At 42.5% G+C, this 18,990-nt stretch overlaps 1 protein-coding gene across 3 annotated transcripts in view; it reads left to right on the top strand.

The window, feature by feature from the left end:
- The window catches only part of slc38a3b (solute carrier family 38 member 3b), a 35,504-nt gene extending 20,306 nt beyond the window's left edge, over positions 1-15,198 (top strand). For all 3 annotated transcript variants that reach the window (XM_036533764.1, XM_036533762.1, XM_036533763.1), the window contains exons 6-16: positions 15-107; positions 1,093-1,174; positions 6,255-6,337; positions 8,242-8,300; positions 9,166-9,327; positions 10,064-10,143; positions 10,582-10,682; positions 11,434-11,558; positions 11,879-12,023; positions 13,609-13,712; positions 14,524-15,198. In XM_036533764.1, coding sequence (XP_036389657.1) covers positions 15-107; positions 1,093-1,174; positions 6,255-6,337; positions 8,242-8,300; positions 9,166-9,327; positions 10,064-10,143; positions 10,582-10,682; positions 11,434-11,558; positions 11,879-12,023; positions 13,609-13,712; positions 14,524-14,628 — 1,139 coding nt within the window. In that variant the 3' untranslated portion in view covers positions 14,629-15,198. The remainder of the gene's footprint in view (positions 1-14; positions 108-1,092; positions 1,175-6,254; positions 6,338-8,241; positions 8,301-9,165; positions 9,328-10,063; positions 10,144-10,581; positions 10,683-11,433; positions 11,559-11,878; positions 12,024-13,608; positions 13,713-14,523) is intronic.
- Positions 15,199-18,990: the final 3,792 nt, after the last annotated feature.

The raw sequence follows: 18,990 nt of genomic DNA, 5'->3' as shown, positions 1-18,990 counted from the left end.
GACTCTTGTTCCAGGCATCCGGGCCTATGAGCAGCTGGGTTATAGGGCCTTCGGCACACCTGGGAAGATGGCCGCTGGGATTGCCATCACTCTGCAGAACATTGGAGGTAAAGGCACTCGCTCAGCCAGGGCAGCAGTGCCTAACATGACCCCGCCCCTCTCATGCATGGAGTTCGCCTTTAAAAAATGCTAATCGTCCCAGTTAGCAAACTGCTGATTCATTTTCACAGGGGTTTGTGCCCTCCTTATCAGCATCGCTAGGGTTGAAGCCCTCTTTTTTTTCCCCAGAGGTTTTTATTCCCACAATATTGTTCCCAGAAAATTCCCTCACTCTTTTCCTCTGTGAGTGAGAGGGCGGGGAGGGTGAGAGCCAAGACCAGCAGCCCATTTGGCACGCAGCTTCTGTGTTTGTGTTGTTGGCGATCAACGGTATCACACCCTCAGACTGTTGAGATAGTGAGAGTGGGTGGCTGTGTCTTAAAGAAACAGGTACTCCAGTAAGAGTGCCTGTTTCTTTAAGACACAGCCACATTCTTCTGCACTGTAACAGGCAAATGTCCCATGAAATGACATAGAAGCCCCTCAGCACCTTTTACCCAACATGGCCCTAGTTCAGCACTGAAAATGTTTTGAGCATGTAAAAGGTGTGATGATAATATAGGATTAAAAATATGTTTCAATATAATACTCTTTTTACTTCTAAATATCTTAATACACTATATGTTATTAGTATTTACTGTATGTATACATTGTTCCTTTATTTACTGTATATATACATTGGTCCTTTCACAGCAAGTACATGTATACATTTTTGTGATTTCTTACTATTTTTATGTGTAGTGCACAATAATGCCACTGCTATCTGTACCTTGAACTGTACTTGTCACTTTGTGTCACTGATTTAGAAAAGATATATTCTTCACTCAATCACTGATCCTTTATCAGTGTGCACCTTTTACAAAAAATGGCTAGGGAAGAATTAGAGATATGCAAGCTAATCCTGGATAGATGTGGTTAGGGAGAAAGTATCCAGAGCTGAAGATTCACGGCTGTGTCTCTGATCACCTTTGTTGTCTCTCTGCTCTCGTTTAGCCATGTCTAGCTACCTGTACATCGTGAAGTCTGAGCTACCTCTGGTCATTCAGGCCTTCCTGAAAGCAGACACTGGGACAACGTGAGTATCATTATCGTTACTTTCGTATCTGTTTCAATATTTTGTGAAAAGACAATTCACATTGCTTGCATTCTCCATATTTTAATATTTTATCAGTTTCAGCCTACTTGTGTAAGGCAGTGAATATCCAGCAAAGTTCGCTTAATCTTGAACATTCCACCTGCTCTCTTAATAAGTCCTGAATATTCCAGCAGCTCAAGTAATGAGAATTGGAAAAGTTCCAATAGCTTAATAAGCAGTGGTGGTTGGTGAGCTACAGTTATGGAGGTCAGAGAACTTACTGTTTCCCACATTGATAATTATCCTCAATGGGTTTTGAATTATTTGACCGATTAACAAGCATATGCCAGTTCAAATAAGAATCACCCATTAGCTGCTGATTCCTTTTTACCTGATTGTACATCATTTTATTTTGTTGTTTTTTAGCACCTCCCATGAAATCATTTTAACTGTAATGATAGACACCTGGTTTTAATTTAAAATTGAACAAAATCATTTAATGCAACCAAGTCTCTTTGTTAGAATTGTACACAATGGGCAGTGACCTTTTTTTCCTTCATGAGGTGAAGTAAGACAGTACTTCTGTTTTCCCCAAACTAACTGCACTAATATTAATTAAATCTACAAAACTAAAACTTGTCATTCCGCCTTTGTAAGAGTTCTTGAGGTAGAGGTCCTGGTTAGTATTTAGTATTTACCGTGTAGGTGGTGATGGGCAGTAGCACCAACATGATGAACAGGGAACATGCGTGAGTCATACCCCCTTACTTCCATATTACCATGGCAATAGGATTGATACATACTGAAGAAATGCAATGTCTGCCCACACCTGGGTGTGGTTAATTCAAAAATTTTCTCAGTTACAGTTAAGTAAATCTTTCCCTGGCCAAACCGGATATGCTTACACCAAATTTTCCTCTTGCTATTCTTTGGTGACTCATTCGTATCGTTTTTATTAATGTACTTCCAAAGTCCATGGAAACAATATTTTTACAACTGAAGAACTTATAACTTATTGCAAAGTGTGCAATGGTACTGCAATAGTACAATATCAGACACAAATAAAAAGGAGTCAGCTTTTTGGGTGATCTTTGTTTACATTAGCAAGCTTGTTAATCATAAAAAAAAATCCAAACTGGTTCAAGCCAGTTATTAGTTTAAAGGTAAGTTCCCTCCCTCCTTCTGGCTCTTGGGTTGCCACTGTCACCAAAAGAGGTGAACTGATGTCACAGCAGTACAGAGGAGCATAGCCCTGAAGTGCCATGTCTGAGAGAGGCAGTTCTGAAAAAGCTGCCAGGGAAATGGAAACAGAGAAGCAGCTGTGCTGCGTAGGCCCTGGCGCGGGACTCCTACTCCTGCACCGTCGCGTTGCGGGCTGGCGGCCTTGGCCCGGAATCAGCACCGGAGATAAACACGGAGCAGAAGGTGGGGGAGAGGCGTCCGCGTGTGATTGGTCGGCCTCGGCCGAGATGGCGGGGATGGCTGACATAGCTTTCACCGTGCCCGCTACCCCCCGGCCAAGCTGCCAACTGCTCAAAACAGCAGCGTTGTCACGGCGATGGCTTTGGAGCTGTGACGGCAGCAACACGGCTGAGGCGAAGCGAATTCCTTCCTCCCTCATGACTAAAAACAAACCCGGGGCCTGACTGATGGGTTCCAGAGTGCCAGCCAGGCAGATTCTATCCTCATCTGCAACAGGAGCTATCCTTTCATAACTAGGACGAATGTATCACCTGAACTATATCAGATGCATCTTCTTGTATGGCACCTTGATAAATGAGCTGATATAGCCTGTACAGTGGCTGTTGCATCTACTAGTGTGATCTGCATGTGGAAAAATTGTCATGGGATAGCAAAGTGACGAGGACCATAACTGCAGTGTGTCGGCGTGGCCTACAGTACCCTTAGCGTATCTTCTTTCCTGAGTGTGTGCCTCTCTCTGTGTTTGTGAGTGCGTGAGACAGCCACCGAATTCAGCCGACACCTCAGGCTGTTGACAATGTTGTGTGTATCAGGGCTCTTGAGCGCAGCGTGGAGAATGGGCGCTGTCATGTTGCAGAATCGCTCTCGCTGAGCTCCCGTGATGACGCGTGTCGGGTCTGGGCCTGAGGGACAGCCGGGGATCAGGGCTTGAGTGAAAGAAAGGAATGCAGCCCGAGAAGGTGTCCAGGGACACGGAGGACGAAGGATCATGTGAGGCCCGCAGGACACAGAGATGTCTTGGCAGGTTACACTGGCCCACGTCGCCATCTGGGGACAGGCCTGCCTACTGATCCACTACACCAGGAGATCAAACCCTCCTGAGGGTGCGGTACATTTGGTGTCCCATGTCAACATAAGCTTTTGGATAGGGATTAGTATTCTGGAGCACCCTTCCTGGGTGCTCCAAAACAAGGGGGGGACACAATGCTGTGTCTTTGCCTTAAATAGCGATAGAACGGGATTCATGCACTGTGAATGACTGTAGGATTAGAGGCTTTCAGTCAGTAGTGATGACCTGAATGCAGGCAGGAGAGGAGCGATATTTAGAGAACAGGGTGGCATAGAGGAATAGTTGGAGTTTATTAAGAGGGAGATATTGGAAATACTTGGAGCATGGGTTGGGGAGGAGTCTTTAGACTATGAATAATAGACAGCCATTTAAGGTAGGAAAACTCAGTCTTGTATTCGACCCTTCCCTTTACATATCGCCTCCCAAGAAATGTTTCTTTTTTGCCTTTTTTTGCTTTTGGCTCATCCTGAAAACCAAGCCCCCCACCACTCCTGTCATATTTGATTGGCAGACTTGATGCTGAGGTGTGGGGGATTAGCTGTGATGAAAAGGGGAGATAACCTCCTGTTGAAAGCCTGACATAGTGGCCCTCATTACTGAACCTGACTTAGTTTTATATGACTGTATGAGTTGGGTGGAGTTAGACTTGGCTGGAATGGCAGATCCAAGATCAATACTGCTGGATGCTGGTCTCTAAGAGTAAACCTGACATGACCTTAGTGTAGCAGAATGGTCATTGATTGATTGATTGATTGATTGATTGATTGATTGATCCATGAAGACATCTTCTGCTTTGGGACTGTGCCTTGGACTGAGCCTTGGAGTTCCACCCGATGTCATCTTACTTTTTTGGTGTAAAAAGCCATAAAATGTTTGCCTTTCTCTTGTAATTGTAATTGTCCAATCCAAGGTTGAATAAATAGTTTGGTATGGGTTATCTTGGTCCAAAATACAGGTTGTAAACATGCAATTTTCAATTTTTGCAGTTTTTCAAAATAATGTATATAAGCACTTGACTCCATAAAGCACTTAGCAATCTAATATAATGGGGGAACTAATTATGCTTGAAACACAACAGCAGACATGGATTACGCAGAGGTGGAGGCTTTTAAAGCTGCCGTGTATTTCATGTCTGAGGGTCAGAGAGCTTAACTAGGGGAAAAAAACAAGCCTAACAGCTCTATCATGTGGTTATTGGTCTGAATAGCTCTATGGTACCATGACTTTTGGAGAGCGTATGATTTGTGAGAAGTTTGTAAGTGCCTAAAATCAGTTCTTTCACATTGTGTGCCAGTGTCTGCTTATCGTGTGACGTCATCTTTAATGACACACATTAGCACTCATTTTTTGCAAGCTTCTGGTGTAACAGTAGTGTAATGTGGGACACAGCCATTGCTGAAGTGCTTCGTAAGTGTGTAAATATACTATGTATGGAAGCTTTAGGATGACATTGTCAGTACACCCTGGTTAAAGTGCCTGCTAATGAACTTATAAATAAGAAACTATGTGTTAACAGCAAGCCATATATAGAGACTAGAGAATTAACACTGTTACTACAGCGAATTTCTTCTCTTTTTTTGAAAGCCAACAAAGCTACTAAATAGTTTGTGGAAATGTGTGAAAATGGAGAGTGCATTGGTCTGGCTGCTTCATGTTATTGCTCCCCACAATGCATCTCTCCCAAATGAAGAATGGACTATATGGTGTTATAGACAGTGTGACAGAACCCAAAATCACGTTAATCCCTCAAAGGATTCTAGAATATCCATTTCTTATAATGAGACTGCTGATAACAACCTTTCAACCTAAGCACCAAATGCCTCAGCCAGCCAACAAACCAATCCACCCTGCGGAGGAACCATTCAAGCAAGTCATTTGATATGAACATTCATTCAGGAATTCTGAAGGGGGATTAATTAAAACAGAATTAAATGTCAAGAGCAGATTCCTCCTGTGCCACAGGCCATTCCAGCTCTCCAGGCTGCCACGTGTGGATGTAGCATGACAAATACCCACGTTGCACATGAACCTTTCAACACATCCAGACATACATGTACATTTGTATTTCTTGGTGTAGTTTAGAATAAGGATGTGAACCTGCTGCCTTCACTGTAGAACCCAGATCACCAGGTGAAAAAATCCATACATATACATGCATGCATACGTACTTGTATGTATGCATAAATATATTTATGTGTACATAAACCTTTGTGGTGGGGGTCACCCCTTTCATGTGAGACATGCATCAAATGGAGGCATGGAGGCAGGACAGGGGTTGGGTGAGGGTTTATGGGATACTGTGTGTAAGCCTCAGAATAGAGGACTAAGAATAGAGCACCACTGCCCGGGCTTGCTCTTCACATGTACCTCTGCTCCCAACTCAAATGCCACCATGTGCGTGCCCATCAGAGGCTCTGGACAGGGCGGGGCATGTGCTCAGACTGCCAAGGTCCCGCCTGCCAGCCTGTGGGAACACATCGACATGTCACTCACCAGTGGGCGAAATCTACTGCAGCTTGCCTCCCCATCTGCAACCCTGAGCAGAGGACCAGCACAGTCACCAAGTGCATGCGAAATATTCGACGGTGTCTCTGAGCAGCATGAACAAAGCCACCGCTCGCATTACGAACAGGGATCCTTCCTTATACTGCTGAGTGAGGGAGACTTGAAAAGGTCTGTCTGTGGCGTTCGAAGACGGCAGCCGTCAGCTTGCTTGCGAATCATGTCACCAGTAGAGTGGGTCATGTTTCATGTTAGAAGGATAATCACTTCCCACTTTCTGTCTTTCTCCCCCCTCTTTCTCCCCAGTGAGTGGTACCTAAATGGAAACTACCTGGTGGTTTTGGTCTCGCTCAGTGTCATCCTGCCCCTGGCCCTGATGAAACAGCTGGGTGAGTTTCTGTCACTCTCTTTGCCCTGTTGCCCCCCCACACCCCCCACACCCCACACCGCCAGCAGCTCCCCTCCACACCCAGGCTGAAAGAAGTGGGTCTGCAGCCTTGACTTTTTACATCACTTCACGACCTTGGAAACTCGCGACACTTACTGTGTGCTATTTCTTTTCCTCTGGAGACTGTCTGCCCACGCGCTGTAGTTGTGTTGCTGTTGCTGTTTGAGGCTTGTAGTTGATGTGGATGGAATTGAATGATGTGATTGTGCTGTGCCGAAATTTCAGTCATGACAGGCATGGAGGCTGGAGAAGTCTCGTCCTGTAGTATACATCCCTCTCTTTGTTCCACTGCACGTGACCGTGAGACTGTGCTCTCCTGTTACAGCAAAGACTAAGAGTGGATACCTCTTCTCGTATAACATTTCGGTCAGTTTGGCAGATAAGATTAGACCACAGCAAAGGCCGTGTTCTGCACACCCGACCATTTTATTATGGAGAATCACACATGCGGTGGGCCATCCGAATAAGAAAGAGGGGGGTCTCTTTCACAAAGCGACTCTAATACAGCGTGTAATCCAGTGTTCCACACAGCTGGCTACAAGGAGCACACAATTCCTTTGTCAAATGGGAAAATGGATTTATTATGCAGTGTCAAGCTTGAGTTTAACAGAGGCCAAAAAAGGAGTTTGGCTAATGCAGTGCTACCCTGTTCCATAATAATAAAAACACATTGACAAGCTTGATTTAGGCTACAAAGTTGTAACTCCCTGTCAATTATAGTAGGCCTCTCTGCATTGCGTTGTCACCTGCCACTGCAAACATCTCCCCCTTTGGTTGATTTAGTCCTCTTTTTCTAAACATTCACCCCATGCCAGTCACAGAGAGGAAGAGCTCTCCCACAGTTCCCGGAACAGTGTACCAAACTTTTGAACAGGGTCCCAGAGTTTAATGTTTGCGGCCAGGCTGGTTCCGACACCAGGATGATAGATTTTCCATTTAATGTTCCTGATGAGCCTTCTGGGAATCCTGGAATACAGTCAGTGCTCGGAATCTTTGGAATATTAAAAAAGATTAAAATTCTCAGTGAATGCACCCAGTAAAGGTCTATAGTCTCCCAGAGGAGTAACGAGCCTTCTAAGAGCTGTGGACACAGTGGCCTTTCCAGTAAGCTGTGTTTTTTGAATGCCTGAATGTCCTTTTGGTCTGTGGACTGACATGAAAGTTGGCAATGCACTACAGCTTCACAAAGATCAAAGAGCAGATGCCAGTAAGGCATTATGCATCAAATCATGTACCTCCAGCTATCACACATCCAGGTCTTGATTTTTTGATGAGGCAAATCCATTGCATCAAATTGTACTATTTGCATAAAGTGCTCTTGTGCAGGGAAAACTACAATGCATTAGAGTTTTATATTGCAGCACTTTGTATAGCTAGATTTTCATTGAAACTGTTTAAGAAGTATCAAGGGCCCACCCTAGGGGTGTGAACCTGTGAGGTTGCTGAATATTACCCAAAACAGCTTAGTAACACTCATCATTTACATTTACATTTACATTTATTCATTTGGCAGATGCTTTTATCCAAAGTGCCTTACAAGTGGGGCAGAGTACAACACAATTGAAAAACCATTGAGTGTTAGCATCAGAATGAAAAGAATGAATAAATATATAATTAGACTCTTGGTAGCACTGGAATATTACAGAGTTGTGAATATAAATTGGAATGTATTGAGAATGGCAGCTTTAAAGTTTAATGGAGGAAGTTAGATTGTGAAGGAAGTCAGAAAGCCCAGTTGGGCTCTGGCGACCGTGATTTCATGTTGGTGTAGAGGATGTGACTGGGAATGATGTCACAGGATGCTATCTAACAGCAACTATGTGATTGTCTCCCTCTGGTCCTCAGGTTACTTGGGCTACACCAGTGGCTTCTCCCTCAGCTGCATGGTATTCTTTCTCATTGCAGTAAGTGTGTAATGCTGTTACACAGTCTCTATGGTGACTCCAATGGAATAATAATCATTTAAGGGAGGACATCCCTGGATCAGGATCAAGCCTGTCACCAAATATTACAAATTTACCATGTGTTTTATTCACCAAATTATTCATGTGTTTATCACGACTGCTTCAAAAAATTTCCAACATAACAAATGAACTTATTTTTTCCTAGGCTTATGGTTTTATAAATGCTCCTCACAATGTGGCTCTAGTAGACTTAATATAGTTACAACTGTAATTAAGAATCGGTGCAAGATATGTACACAGCCAAATACAGTATAAATCATATCTTCATTTATAAAACTAAGGTTTCATTCTGACGTCACATTGCCAGATACACTCTCAGACAGCTATTACTTGCTTACCCTAGTACTGTTTCTTATGAAAGAAATAAAGGTTGGGGCTACAGGTACTGTGTAGGCAGTATTGCAAGAATAATAAGCAGCTGTGACATCAAAAGGAAGAAGAAATCTAGTCATAAGCAGTCAGTTTTGTAATTATTCTAATCTGGTGAATTTCAGTTTTCTGCTTGTTCATATTCCAACGTCCCTTCCTCAGATTTCTCTGGGGACATTTTTTTCCCTCATATGTGGGTGTTCATCCATTTAGACACACAACTGTGACCTACTTTTTCTGCTATATAGCAGCTGTAAATGTGGATCTCTAAGCACTGAGAACCAACTCTTTCTCTCTCTTTCTCTCTCTCTCTCTCTCTCTTTCTTTGACAATGGTAAACATTAGATTTAGTGCTCTAGCATCAGGTAACTTACCAGGCTGAATTATGACCGACATTGTTGTAACCCACCACCTCTTCCCCACTCCACCACTGCAGGTCATATACAAAAAGTTCCAGGTTATGTGCCCCTTCGAAGAGTATTCCTTCAACAGCACATCGGTTCACCTCAATTCCACTAGTGCGGGCTACCACAACGGCCACATCCCTGCAGAGGATGAATATGAATGTGCTCCTCGCATGTTCACCATCAACTCCCAGGTACCTCACCCCACGGTGCAGGCCCTGCCTACCGCCTGTGCAGCGTAGCACACAGATCTTCCCACACCAGTGAGCTATACACCATAGGGGATGAACTGTGGAGCAGAAGCACACTGAACCCTGTGTCTGAATGGCTGTAGGTTCAAATCTCAGGTGTTACATTATTGTTGTACCTGGTGAGCATGGTGAATACTCTCCTGCTCTTTAACTGAATTAAGTCACAGTTTACCGAAGACACAATATTGCTGTAACGTTGTGGCCTTGTAGTCGCATTGCTACAAGGTCACATCAACATCATGAGAATGTTATGTGCTGGCTCAGTTTCAGGTGGACCTTAATTTGGCTCTTAGTTTGCAGACTCACGGTAGCTACAGGTCCAACTTCAGATTAAGAATACACTCTTCTTTCTCAGGTCAATATTTTGCCAAACAGAAAATTAAATACAGCAACGTGAAAAGTGCTGGTGTCTTCTAGCACTTGAAAAATTGTTAAAAACCCTAAAGGTCCAGGTATGAAAATACAAATACAGCAGAATGTGTCAGAAAGGATGTAAAGGGCTGTTCTCTGCAGATGATGTCTGTAATTTATTCAAATCTGATATCCAGTTACTAATAAAAGTTAATTACTGGAGTACATTTATGCCTTTCATAGTATGTCCCGAGCTGTAACAGATTTAGTAGGAGGCGATCTGGTTTTGGTAGTATTCACAGTTATGTGTTGTGGTTATTTTTTTCAGACTGCCTACACCATACCTATTCTGGCCTTCGCTTTTGTGTGCCACCCTGAGGTCCTGCCCATTTACACTGAACTGCGCAAGTAAGGGCCGTCCCTTTCCCAGTATGCTTTGCATGGCCTCTGGATCCAGTCTGACCTATCCCGTGAAAACAGGGGGAGAGGGGGGACTTGTTTCAGCAGTGTCAGCATCTGTTCTCTGCTCTTTCCCTCAGTTTCATCATTGCTGCTTGCTGCTCGCTTCATAAAATTTTGACTTTAAATGCTAACAGCCAGTTTTGTCTAGAAACATGCCAGGCCTGTTCCCAAGCAACCGCTTCTTCTTTTTGGTCTTTCAACATTATAGAGATATTAAAAAAAAAAAAAAAACATTTATCGTCATTATGAGTGATACGTCTTGAACAAAAGTCAGTCAGATCACAAAAAGAGAAAATGTTCCGCTTTTCTTGATGAGAGAGACAGCAAAAATACATCTGCATGTATTCTAGTGACATTTCCTAGCATAGTCTTCTCTGATTTCAGCCCCACCAAGAGGAAGATGCAGCATGTCTCCAACATCTCCATTTTGATCATGTACACCATGTACTTCCTGGCTGCTCTTTTTGGCTACCTGACATTTTATGGTGAGGGCCTCCTGTCTCCCATTTCTCACCTCCACTGATTCATACCGCGACAGCCTCGGTTTATTTACAGCCCAAGAGCTGAGTCAAAAGCAAGCTGCCGAGGCACGGGCAGGCGCAGTGTTCTACTCTTAATGCATTATTTTGGCTTGCTTCCCTGTTGGGAACAATATTTTGAAATCTGTTTTGCTGTACACTTGAAAACACAATATTTGCTGAAAGTCACTCATGTTCAACACGCACCCACTCCTACCTGCTTTGTGACACTGGCCTTTTAGATAGTAAAACATTTCTGCAGCAGAGAAGCTTTTTCCCCTCTCAGAAAACAAAAGCAACGTGTTACTTCTGGGTCACGAACAGAGCCACAACCATTTGGTATTTGCAGGTAGGAAATGCCAAAATGCACACACAATACCAAAAAGGTGATTCAGGCAATTATTTCCTCATCTAAATCTTTTTAACATCTATTTGTTAGGAAAATATGAATGATTTTTTCAATTTATAGCATATCAGCCAGTAGACTGTAGTGGAATTTGACGAATAGAGCACTTTTTAATCGCATGTAAGCCAGGTGTGAATCTGGCCTTTATACATCTTTGCGGTGCCATATATTCAATATTTTCTACCAACAAATATTCTGATATACCACAGGCAGTCCAGAGAAGGTGACCTGGAGTCTGGTCTGATTGGTATTTCCATGATGGCATACTTAAGTCAGTGTGTGCCCTGCCTTCCTATGTTTCCACCCCTGCAGGTAGAGTAGAGGCGGAGCTCCTGCACACCTACAGCCAGATCGACCCGTATGATACACTGATCCTGTGTGTCCGTGTCGCTGTTCTCACCGCCGTCACGCTCACCGTCCCCATCGTGCTCTTCCCAGTAAGTGATGGCTTCTCCTCTCTAACCCCTTACTCACAAGGCCCACCCACGTGGCCGACATCACATTACCCAAAACCCTACTCAGAGAGTGAATCTCACACTAGGCACTACATAGTGTTAAAGAAATGGGACAGTGAGAGCAGCCTTTCAGCTATATTCAGTTTAGTTATGAAGTAAGGCAATGTTTGAGTGTGCGTAAGTTCAGGTATACTTTTCTCTAGAATATAATTATCTGATATTAAGCTGTAATTATCTGGCTTTCTGCCATTGGAGCAGCGTTGCATGGTTACATGGTTGCCATGTTCCTCTTGCTCCCTCAGGTCCGTCGGGCAATCCTGCAAATGCTTTTCCCCAACAAGACCTTCAGCTGGCTGCGTCATGTCGGCATCGCCCTCACCCTGCTCACCTTCATCAACATGCTGGTCATCTTCGCCCCCAATATCCTTGGCATCTTTGGGATCATCGGTGAGTCCCACGATCCACAAGGTCCCCATCGGCCTGGAAGCCACCTTCGAGCAGTTTAAACCTGCTCAGGAGAATTCTCACTCAAGGGCAGTTTTACCCCACTCAGGGGCAGTTCATTCCCACTCACAGGCCGTTTTTTCCCCACTCAGTGGCAGTCCATTCTCCCTTTGGGTACAGTTAAACCCCACTCTGGGGTAGTTTTATCACTGCAGGGACAGTGACAGGAGAATTCTCACTCAAGGGCAGTTTTACCCCACTCAGGGGCAGTTCATTCCCACTCACAGGCCGTTTTTTCCCCACTCAGTGGCAGTCCATTCTCCCTTTGGGTACAGTTAAACCCCACTCTGGGGTAGTTTTATCACTGCAGGGACAGTGACAGTGACACTAGTGGACAGCTTTAACCTATCGACAAGCCATATTTGCAGCTCTTCCTTGTCCACTTATTTTATCCACCCAGTTATCCCATTACATAACTCATAATACTAATAACAAGCAAAGAGTTGTGCTGTTGTTTTTTACCTTGTAAAGAAAGGCATAAGACAACAGTAATCAGGAAAGAATATTAAAAGCAACTGCATAAAATATATAATTATACTTCTCATTTATGGGAAAATTCATATTTTTAGCTTTTTTGACTTATTTAGATACATGTTTTCCCTTTTATCCAAATCCACAAGCACTGTTGACTACACAGTGACATGTTTTGCTCATGTGACACCACCATACTTGGCCTTGCCCGAATGTTAAAAAGGGCCATGTGACCGGCTCTTGTTGACACGCAGATAAAGCGGTAGAACCAAGTCAATATTTTTTTGAGCAGCTTGTAAACATTCCCCCTCACGTGCCATGTGCTCAGCAGAGCCTGGGGATCAGAGCTAAGGGGGGGGGTTCAGGAAACTCCAGGGTGGGATGTGGTGCCCCCTCCCCACACCCAGTCCCTGACTGTTTACCGAGAGTGATATGGGGACGTGTGGTTCCACACAGAAATCGCCCACGCCGGCCTTGCCCGTGAACTGTTTGTCTGACTTGTGAAACACAGGCGCTGACACATCCAGTGCATCAGTTTTTTTTTTTATCATTCACCCTGCATGTTCCCATTAGCCTGGTTAACAACACGTATACATTTGATGGTTCTTGTTGTAATATGTACTGGCCGTCGGGCTTTTAAGTCTGGCTTTTAGCAGAGATTTTTAACCACCAACATTCATGCTTCAAGGGTTCTTGTTGCAATATTCACTACATTACATTACATTACATTATTGGCAGTTAGCTGACACTCTTGTCCACAGCGACTTACATAGGTTACATTTTTTTACGTTACCCATTTATACAGCTGGATATTTACTGAAGCAATTGTGGGTTAAGTACCTTGCCCAAGGGTACAACAGCAGTGCCCCAGCGGGGAATCGAACTGGCAACCTTTTGGTTGCGAGTTCCACTCCTTACCACTATGCGACACTGCTGCTCCAAAAAAAAAGGGCAACACAAAACCCAAAGCACTAGAAGCACTAGAATTACAATCTCTTAGGGGAGTGCCTGCGTGGTGTAGGGTTTCAATCAGCTTTGCGTTTGTTATCTCCTGCAGGTGCCACATCTGCCCCTTGCCTCATCTTCATCTTCCCTGCCGTCTTCTACATCCGTATTGTGCCCAAGGACGAGGAGCCCATGCGCTCTACACCCAAGATCCTGGTGAGAGCATCACACGCATCTTCCATTGCAGTCCTGGTCCCTGTCATAGCTCCTAACAGTGTTGACGGCTGTCCAAACATGGCTTTGATGCGGTTATGCACTCAAAAGCACTGTTGCATATGTTTGATGTCTGTCTGCCCGCATTAACCACAGTGTTGTCTGTGGAAAACCCGCAGAGGAGTGTTGTTTGTGAATTATTACTGTGAATTATTGTCAGGTTTGTGAAGGTTGATTGTGAGGGAGCATCAGTTAAAGCAATGGTGCTGCTCGGCCAAAATAAAAGCAGGAAAGAAATGAATAAGACAATTTGCCATTTTTATGCATCTCTTAAGAAAGGCTGGGAAGTCAACATCAATGACTTAAATCCAGCTTTCTCATTTGGTTCTGGTCTTTGGATTATACAACAAGTACAGTAAATGCTGGTAGACTTGTGTTCTTTTTATGTATGCTAGCTAAAACCACAGTTTTCAGTTGATTCAGAGGGGTTTGCCCAATAGTACAGACCAAACTGCTTGTTGACATCTTCAGAAGAAAATAGAAAATAGTCATTGTAAAAAACAGAAATATGGCTGCTTGTCAAGATGAAGTCCGTGAAGTAATTCTAGCTCAAAATATTTTTTTTAATTTAAACTAGCTCACTTACAAAAATCAAACTGTTAATTTAAGCAAGCAGCACTGAATAACTGTCAGAAGAATAAATTTATAATAAAAAAATTACCATCAGGTGCTTTTCTGTCATCTCCCTGTATTGCAATATGTATATATTTTCCCCGTGAGGTCATCCTCACAGTTGTTTTCTCTCTGCCCATAGGCTGCCTGCTTCGCTGGCCTTGGGGTGTTGTTTATGATAATGAGTCTGAGCTTCATCATCATCGATTGGACAACGGGGACCAGCAAGGCCGGCAGTGGACACTAGGCTCTGCTTTTGTGTGTGGGGGCATTTTTGAGTGGTTCTTCTTTTTTTTTTATTTAGGGTAATTTGTTGAGGATGCACCATTTCTTTTAACTGAAAGCCTGACTAAAGCCAGGGCAGGAGGTGGAGGCTGTGAGCCTGCCTGGACCAAGGCCCAGGTGCAGGCAAGCAGAAGGGTCCACAGCCCGTCCATGTCTACAGACCATGCCTGCGTATTTCAGACCTCCACACTGCAGCTCAGTAAAAACAAAAACAAAAAATCGGCTGTTCGTTCAAAACATGGAGTTTATGAGTTGAGTTATGAGGAGTGTTTTGCTTATTTTTGTCTCTTTTTACTGGAAGAATAAGAGTTAGTTTGTACCCCTTGTAAAAGTCCCCCAGAAGGCAAATTTATTTTTACATCATAACCATATATCACGATAACCACAGATATCACACAGAATAATTTCAGCAGCACATATAGGTTATAGGTTATTCAAGCACTGTGTCACAGGATCATGGGACCCGGGAGTGCAGAGATATATGTTCACGTGCTGCTTGAATGTGGCACAGTCACTGCCAAAACCTTTCCAGGCCACCTCCTAAAGGGATAGTGCATCCTACTAAAACCGCAATGGGAATACTGTAGAAACTCAAGCTGGCTTGCTGAAACTGCCCCTTCTTCACTGACACCCCCCCACACACATATACACTTGTTCACACACACCCATCCCTCCCTCTTCCCCTTTCCCAAGCCGTGACCTTTGAACTTGTGAACTACAGCTAGTACTGTACAGAAGCACAGTTGGAGCCTGGATAGATTTTATAGTGTGAGAGCATATGCTTCACAGTGTAGGAAAGTGAAAATGTTATTTAGTGTTTTTATATACAGGCTAAGATGATACATTGTTTCATTATTAGGACTGGGGGAATATAACGTGCAATAGATTAGGCGAACCTGGAGACTGAATGCTATTGGACAGTGCTAGGATTATACTGGGTATGCTGTAGCTCAGTTCCCTCTCTGCTCTTACTTTCATACAGTATTTATCTGTTCCTAAAACCTACTGAAGAGAACTACAAACATTAGTAATTCAGTACTAAGTAGTCAGTAAGCGGTATAATGAAATATCTGAATAACTCTACAATTAGTTAATGTAAAATATTATACATGCAGTACCCACTTTTCTGACACGGTGTAGTTGTGGAAATCTGATTTGAAACTGAAGAATTTTTTTCCTAAAATTTTCCATAGATACAACATAAGTAGGGTTATGCTCCTAAACACAGGCTAGAATTTTTCACCAAAACGGTTTATGACTTATTGCTTATGGCTGGTAGTAGGCTGGTAGTAGGACACCAAACATGGATAAAATTCACTGCGGATAAAAGAAATGAAACTCCCTAAGCTCTCCCTCACAGGTTCTCTGAAGGAATCCAACAAAACACTAAGAATGTCAAAACAACAAAGTGAAACAGACACCAGATGAGAACAAAACCTGTTTTCACTTTTTAATTCGGTGCTTTCATCGGCTTTTCTTGCTCTCATGATCACTCCCCTGCCTCCTGTCTCTAGTGCTATAAATTCATAGTTTGAAAATACTGACTATAATTTAGAATCACGTTTTAATTTAACACATAAAACATTTAGCATTCTCAAAAAAAGCTTATAAAGTGGCAGGGGAAGTTCAAATAGAAGCTAGGCCTGCGTACTCTATACATCAATTAATGGTACCACTTTTACATTGTAAGTGTGAATTGTCGTAAATTTGTGGGACTGCTTGTATTCTAACAGTTGAAAGCCAGAAATCTGCTATAGTTTTGCTGACCTGGTTGTGCGTTGGACTCACAAAACATCTGCAAGTGTCACGCGGTAGCATTTACAAGGCTTAAAGAGCACTGCTGTAGGCCAGCTAGGTTTTTAGAGGGATGCTGGATGCACAATGGACTCTTTCAGACAGGCACTTAAGCTGTCTGACATTAATAATTGTATGAATTAGGGAATAATGGCCTTGTGGCGTGTCCCAACAGGAATACTGTCAGAAAGTCCAAAGAGAGAACAACCACAAAAAAAAACACTGAAAAGAAACACACAAGCTGCTCTCTCACAATTGAGACTATAAAGACTAAATATAAATATGCTATTGATGTGTGTAAACTCCTAATTTTCCTAATTTTGGGGAAAAAATTTCTTTCCTTGATTTTTATTGCCATATAATACAGATGACTAGATTCACAAACCGGAGGCTCTCCATAACAGGAGCATTTATCCACGCATCATGTCGTAGATACTGTAATTAGCTGAATTCTCTCTCCTGAAAAGCACATAAATAATTTCTGTTTTATGGATATAAAGGTGTATTTAATAGGCTGTCCTTTGTAATACTAATGAAAAACTGTTCCCAGGTAAAATGTTTTAATCATGAATCATTTGTAGGTATTCCGTTATTGGTATTTCTCAGAAAGGTGTCCTCCGCAAAGACTGAAGAGACTGAAAAAGAATTTTATTTAAGTAGCGTATTTACCATAGAGGCTGCAGCTGTCCATTTTGCTGAACAAACCCTACATGTATTTTAAGTATTGGCTTGTCCTGTTGTAACTGATGTTAGCTGTGCAAGGTTATGCTGATGGGGACCTATCAACAGTGGTAGGTTCAGCAAAGAAAAAGGTAATCGAACTCCTTGCTATAGAGTCAAAAGAACATGGATGTGTTATCTTTGCAGGTTGTGGAGTTGTTGGAGTGTGTGAATTTTCAGTGATTTAGAAGTGTTCGCGTAACACCTGTTGCCATATTATATAGACAAAACAAAAACCTGTGGTACTATTATGCTAAGGATTTTGTTCAAAGTAAAAATAGTTTACCTTGTATCTCTGTTTCTCTGTAGTTTTGCTTTTTAAAGTAACATAACATGACATTGTATGTAATTGGTACCCAATTTTTAAAAAAAGCTTAATGGCTTTGGTCTCCTTATATCTGAACCAAGGAAGTACATAATATTATTGCAATGTTTCTGTTATGTTGTAGTACCAGCATTATTGACAACAGCACAAGTTCCTTTGGAAGAACTGGAAAGAATAAAGCAATGGAGAGTTTTGCTACGCTTCATCTAGAACACGTAAAAATGTTTAATCGGTTTGGTCCCTTTGTCCACTGCATTTCCCTTGTCTCCAGTTTGTGGGGAGGAGAGGTAACTCCTTTTGAACCTGGGAAGTTTTTATGTATACTGTGTCTCCTGTACACACTCTAGTTACATAGAATCAGCTGCAGTAATTATTTACAGCAACCTTACCTTCAAATAAGACTTTAACTCGAGACTGGACACTCAGTTTTTGTAAAGATATTTAACATATTTAAGTTTATTCCTTACGTCTGTCTGGAACCGTTTTTGAAGTCTGTCCTGCTATTTTATAACAAGACTAAGTTCAAGTTTAAATCTGAGGTAAATGAAGGTAAATTTGTATTAAATTTCTACAGCAACTGGCCACTGTATACTAGTCCTAAAATGTTGCTATCCAACATGAACAAAAAAAATGTACTCAGTTTTTAAGGGAGGACGAGGACACATTTTCCGGTTTATTATTTTTGGTTCACTGCCTTACGCAATTTGGAGCACTGGAAAAATGTATGAATCCAAGGGATATACACACAAATGTATGAAGGTGAAGCTACCTTGCCTGCCCCCTATGATGAGCCAAAATGTATATTTACCCTCAGTCCTAATAAGGAAATTGTTCTTTTTTATTTGATTATTGTATATTTTTGATTTCTGCTACAGTTTGGTAGAAGTCTTGTCGTTTTTGTGTACAATAATTGATCTTAATTTATAGACCCTTTTGTTTAAGTTTTCATCTATACTGGTTTATTATTCTTGTAGGCTATACAGGAAAAATTATCCTCTGTCTAGACATACACTATTTTGCATCTGTCTCAATGAGTCTCTTATTTTTTTGCATGTTTTGTCAAAGCTGATGTTGGGCCAAAAAATACATGCTTGGCTGTGTCAAACAAACAGGATTGGTTAAAACTTCAGTTGTTCATTTATGGTTATTAGACACTACATAATGCTGTGCTTGTGTTTCTCTGATATAGGACCTGCCTTGTGCTGCTTTAAGAGGCTAAATTCCTTGTAAAGGCAGAGGGGAGAAGCTATCCATCTCTCTGCACTGCAGTCCGTGTTATAACTCCCCTACTGTTGGTGGTGGGATATGTTGAGAGTCATAGAACTAGGACATTTTGACTACCCTTCATCTAGTGCAATTCTCAACAGTCTGTAACCATGGCGCACACAGAATGGCATATAGGGAGACCAAAACTGAAGTTTGCCTATTGGTTTGTCCAAAGTGGATTAAGAACAAGTGGGGAACTTTGAAATGTGTCCATTGTGG

The sequence above is a fragment of the Megalops cyprinoides genome, chromosome 7, assembly GCF_013368585.1.
Source record: "Megalops cyprinoides isolate fMegCyp1 chromosome 7, fMegCyp1.pri, whole genome shotgun sequence".
In the NCBI taxonomy this organism is placed as follows: domain Eukaryota; kingdom Metazoa; phylum Chordata; class Actinopteri; order Elopiformes; family Megalopidae; genus Megalops; species Megalops cyprinoides.
The sequence above is the reverse complement of the archived record's forward strand: the minus strand, read 5'-3'. Positions and strand labels throughout refer to the sequence as shown.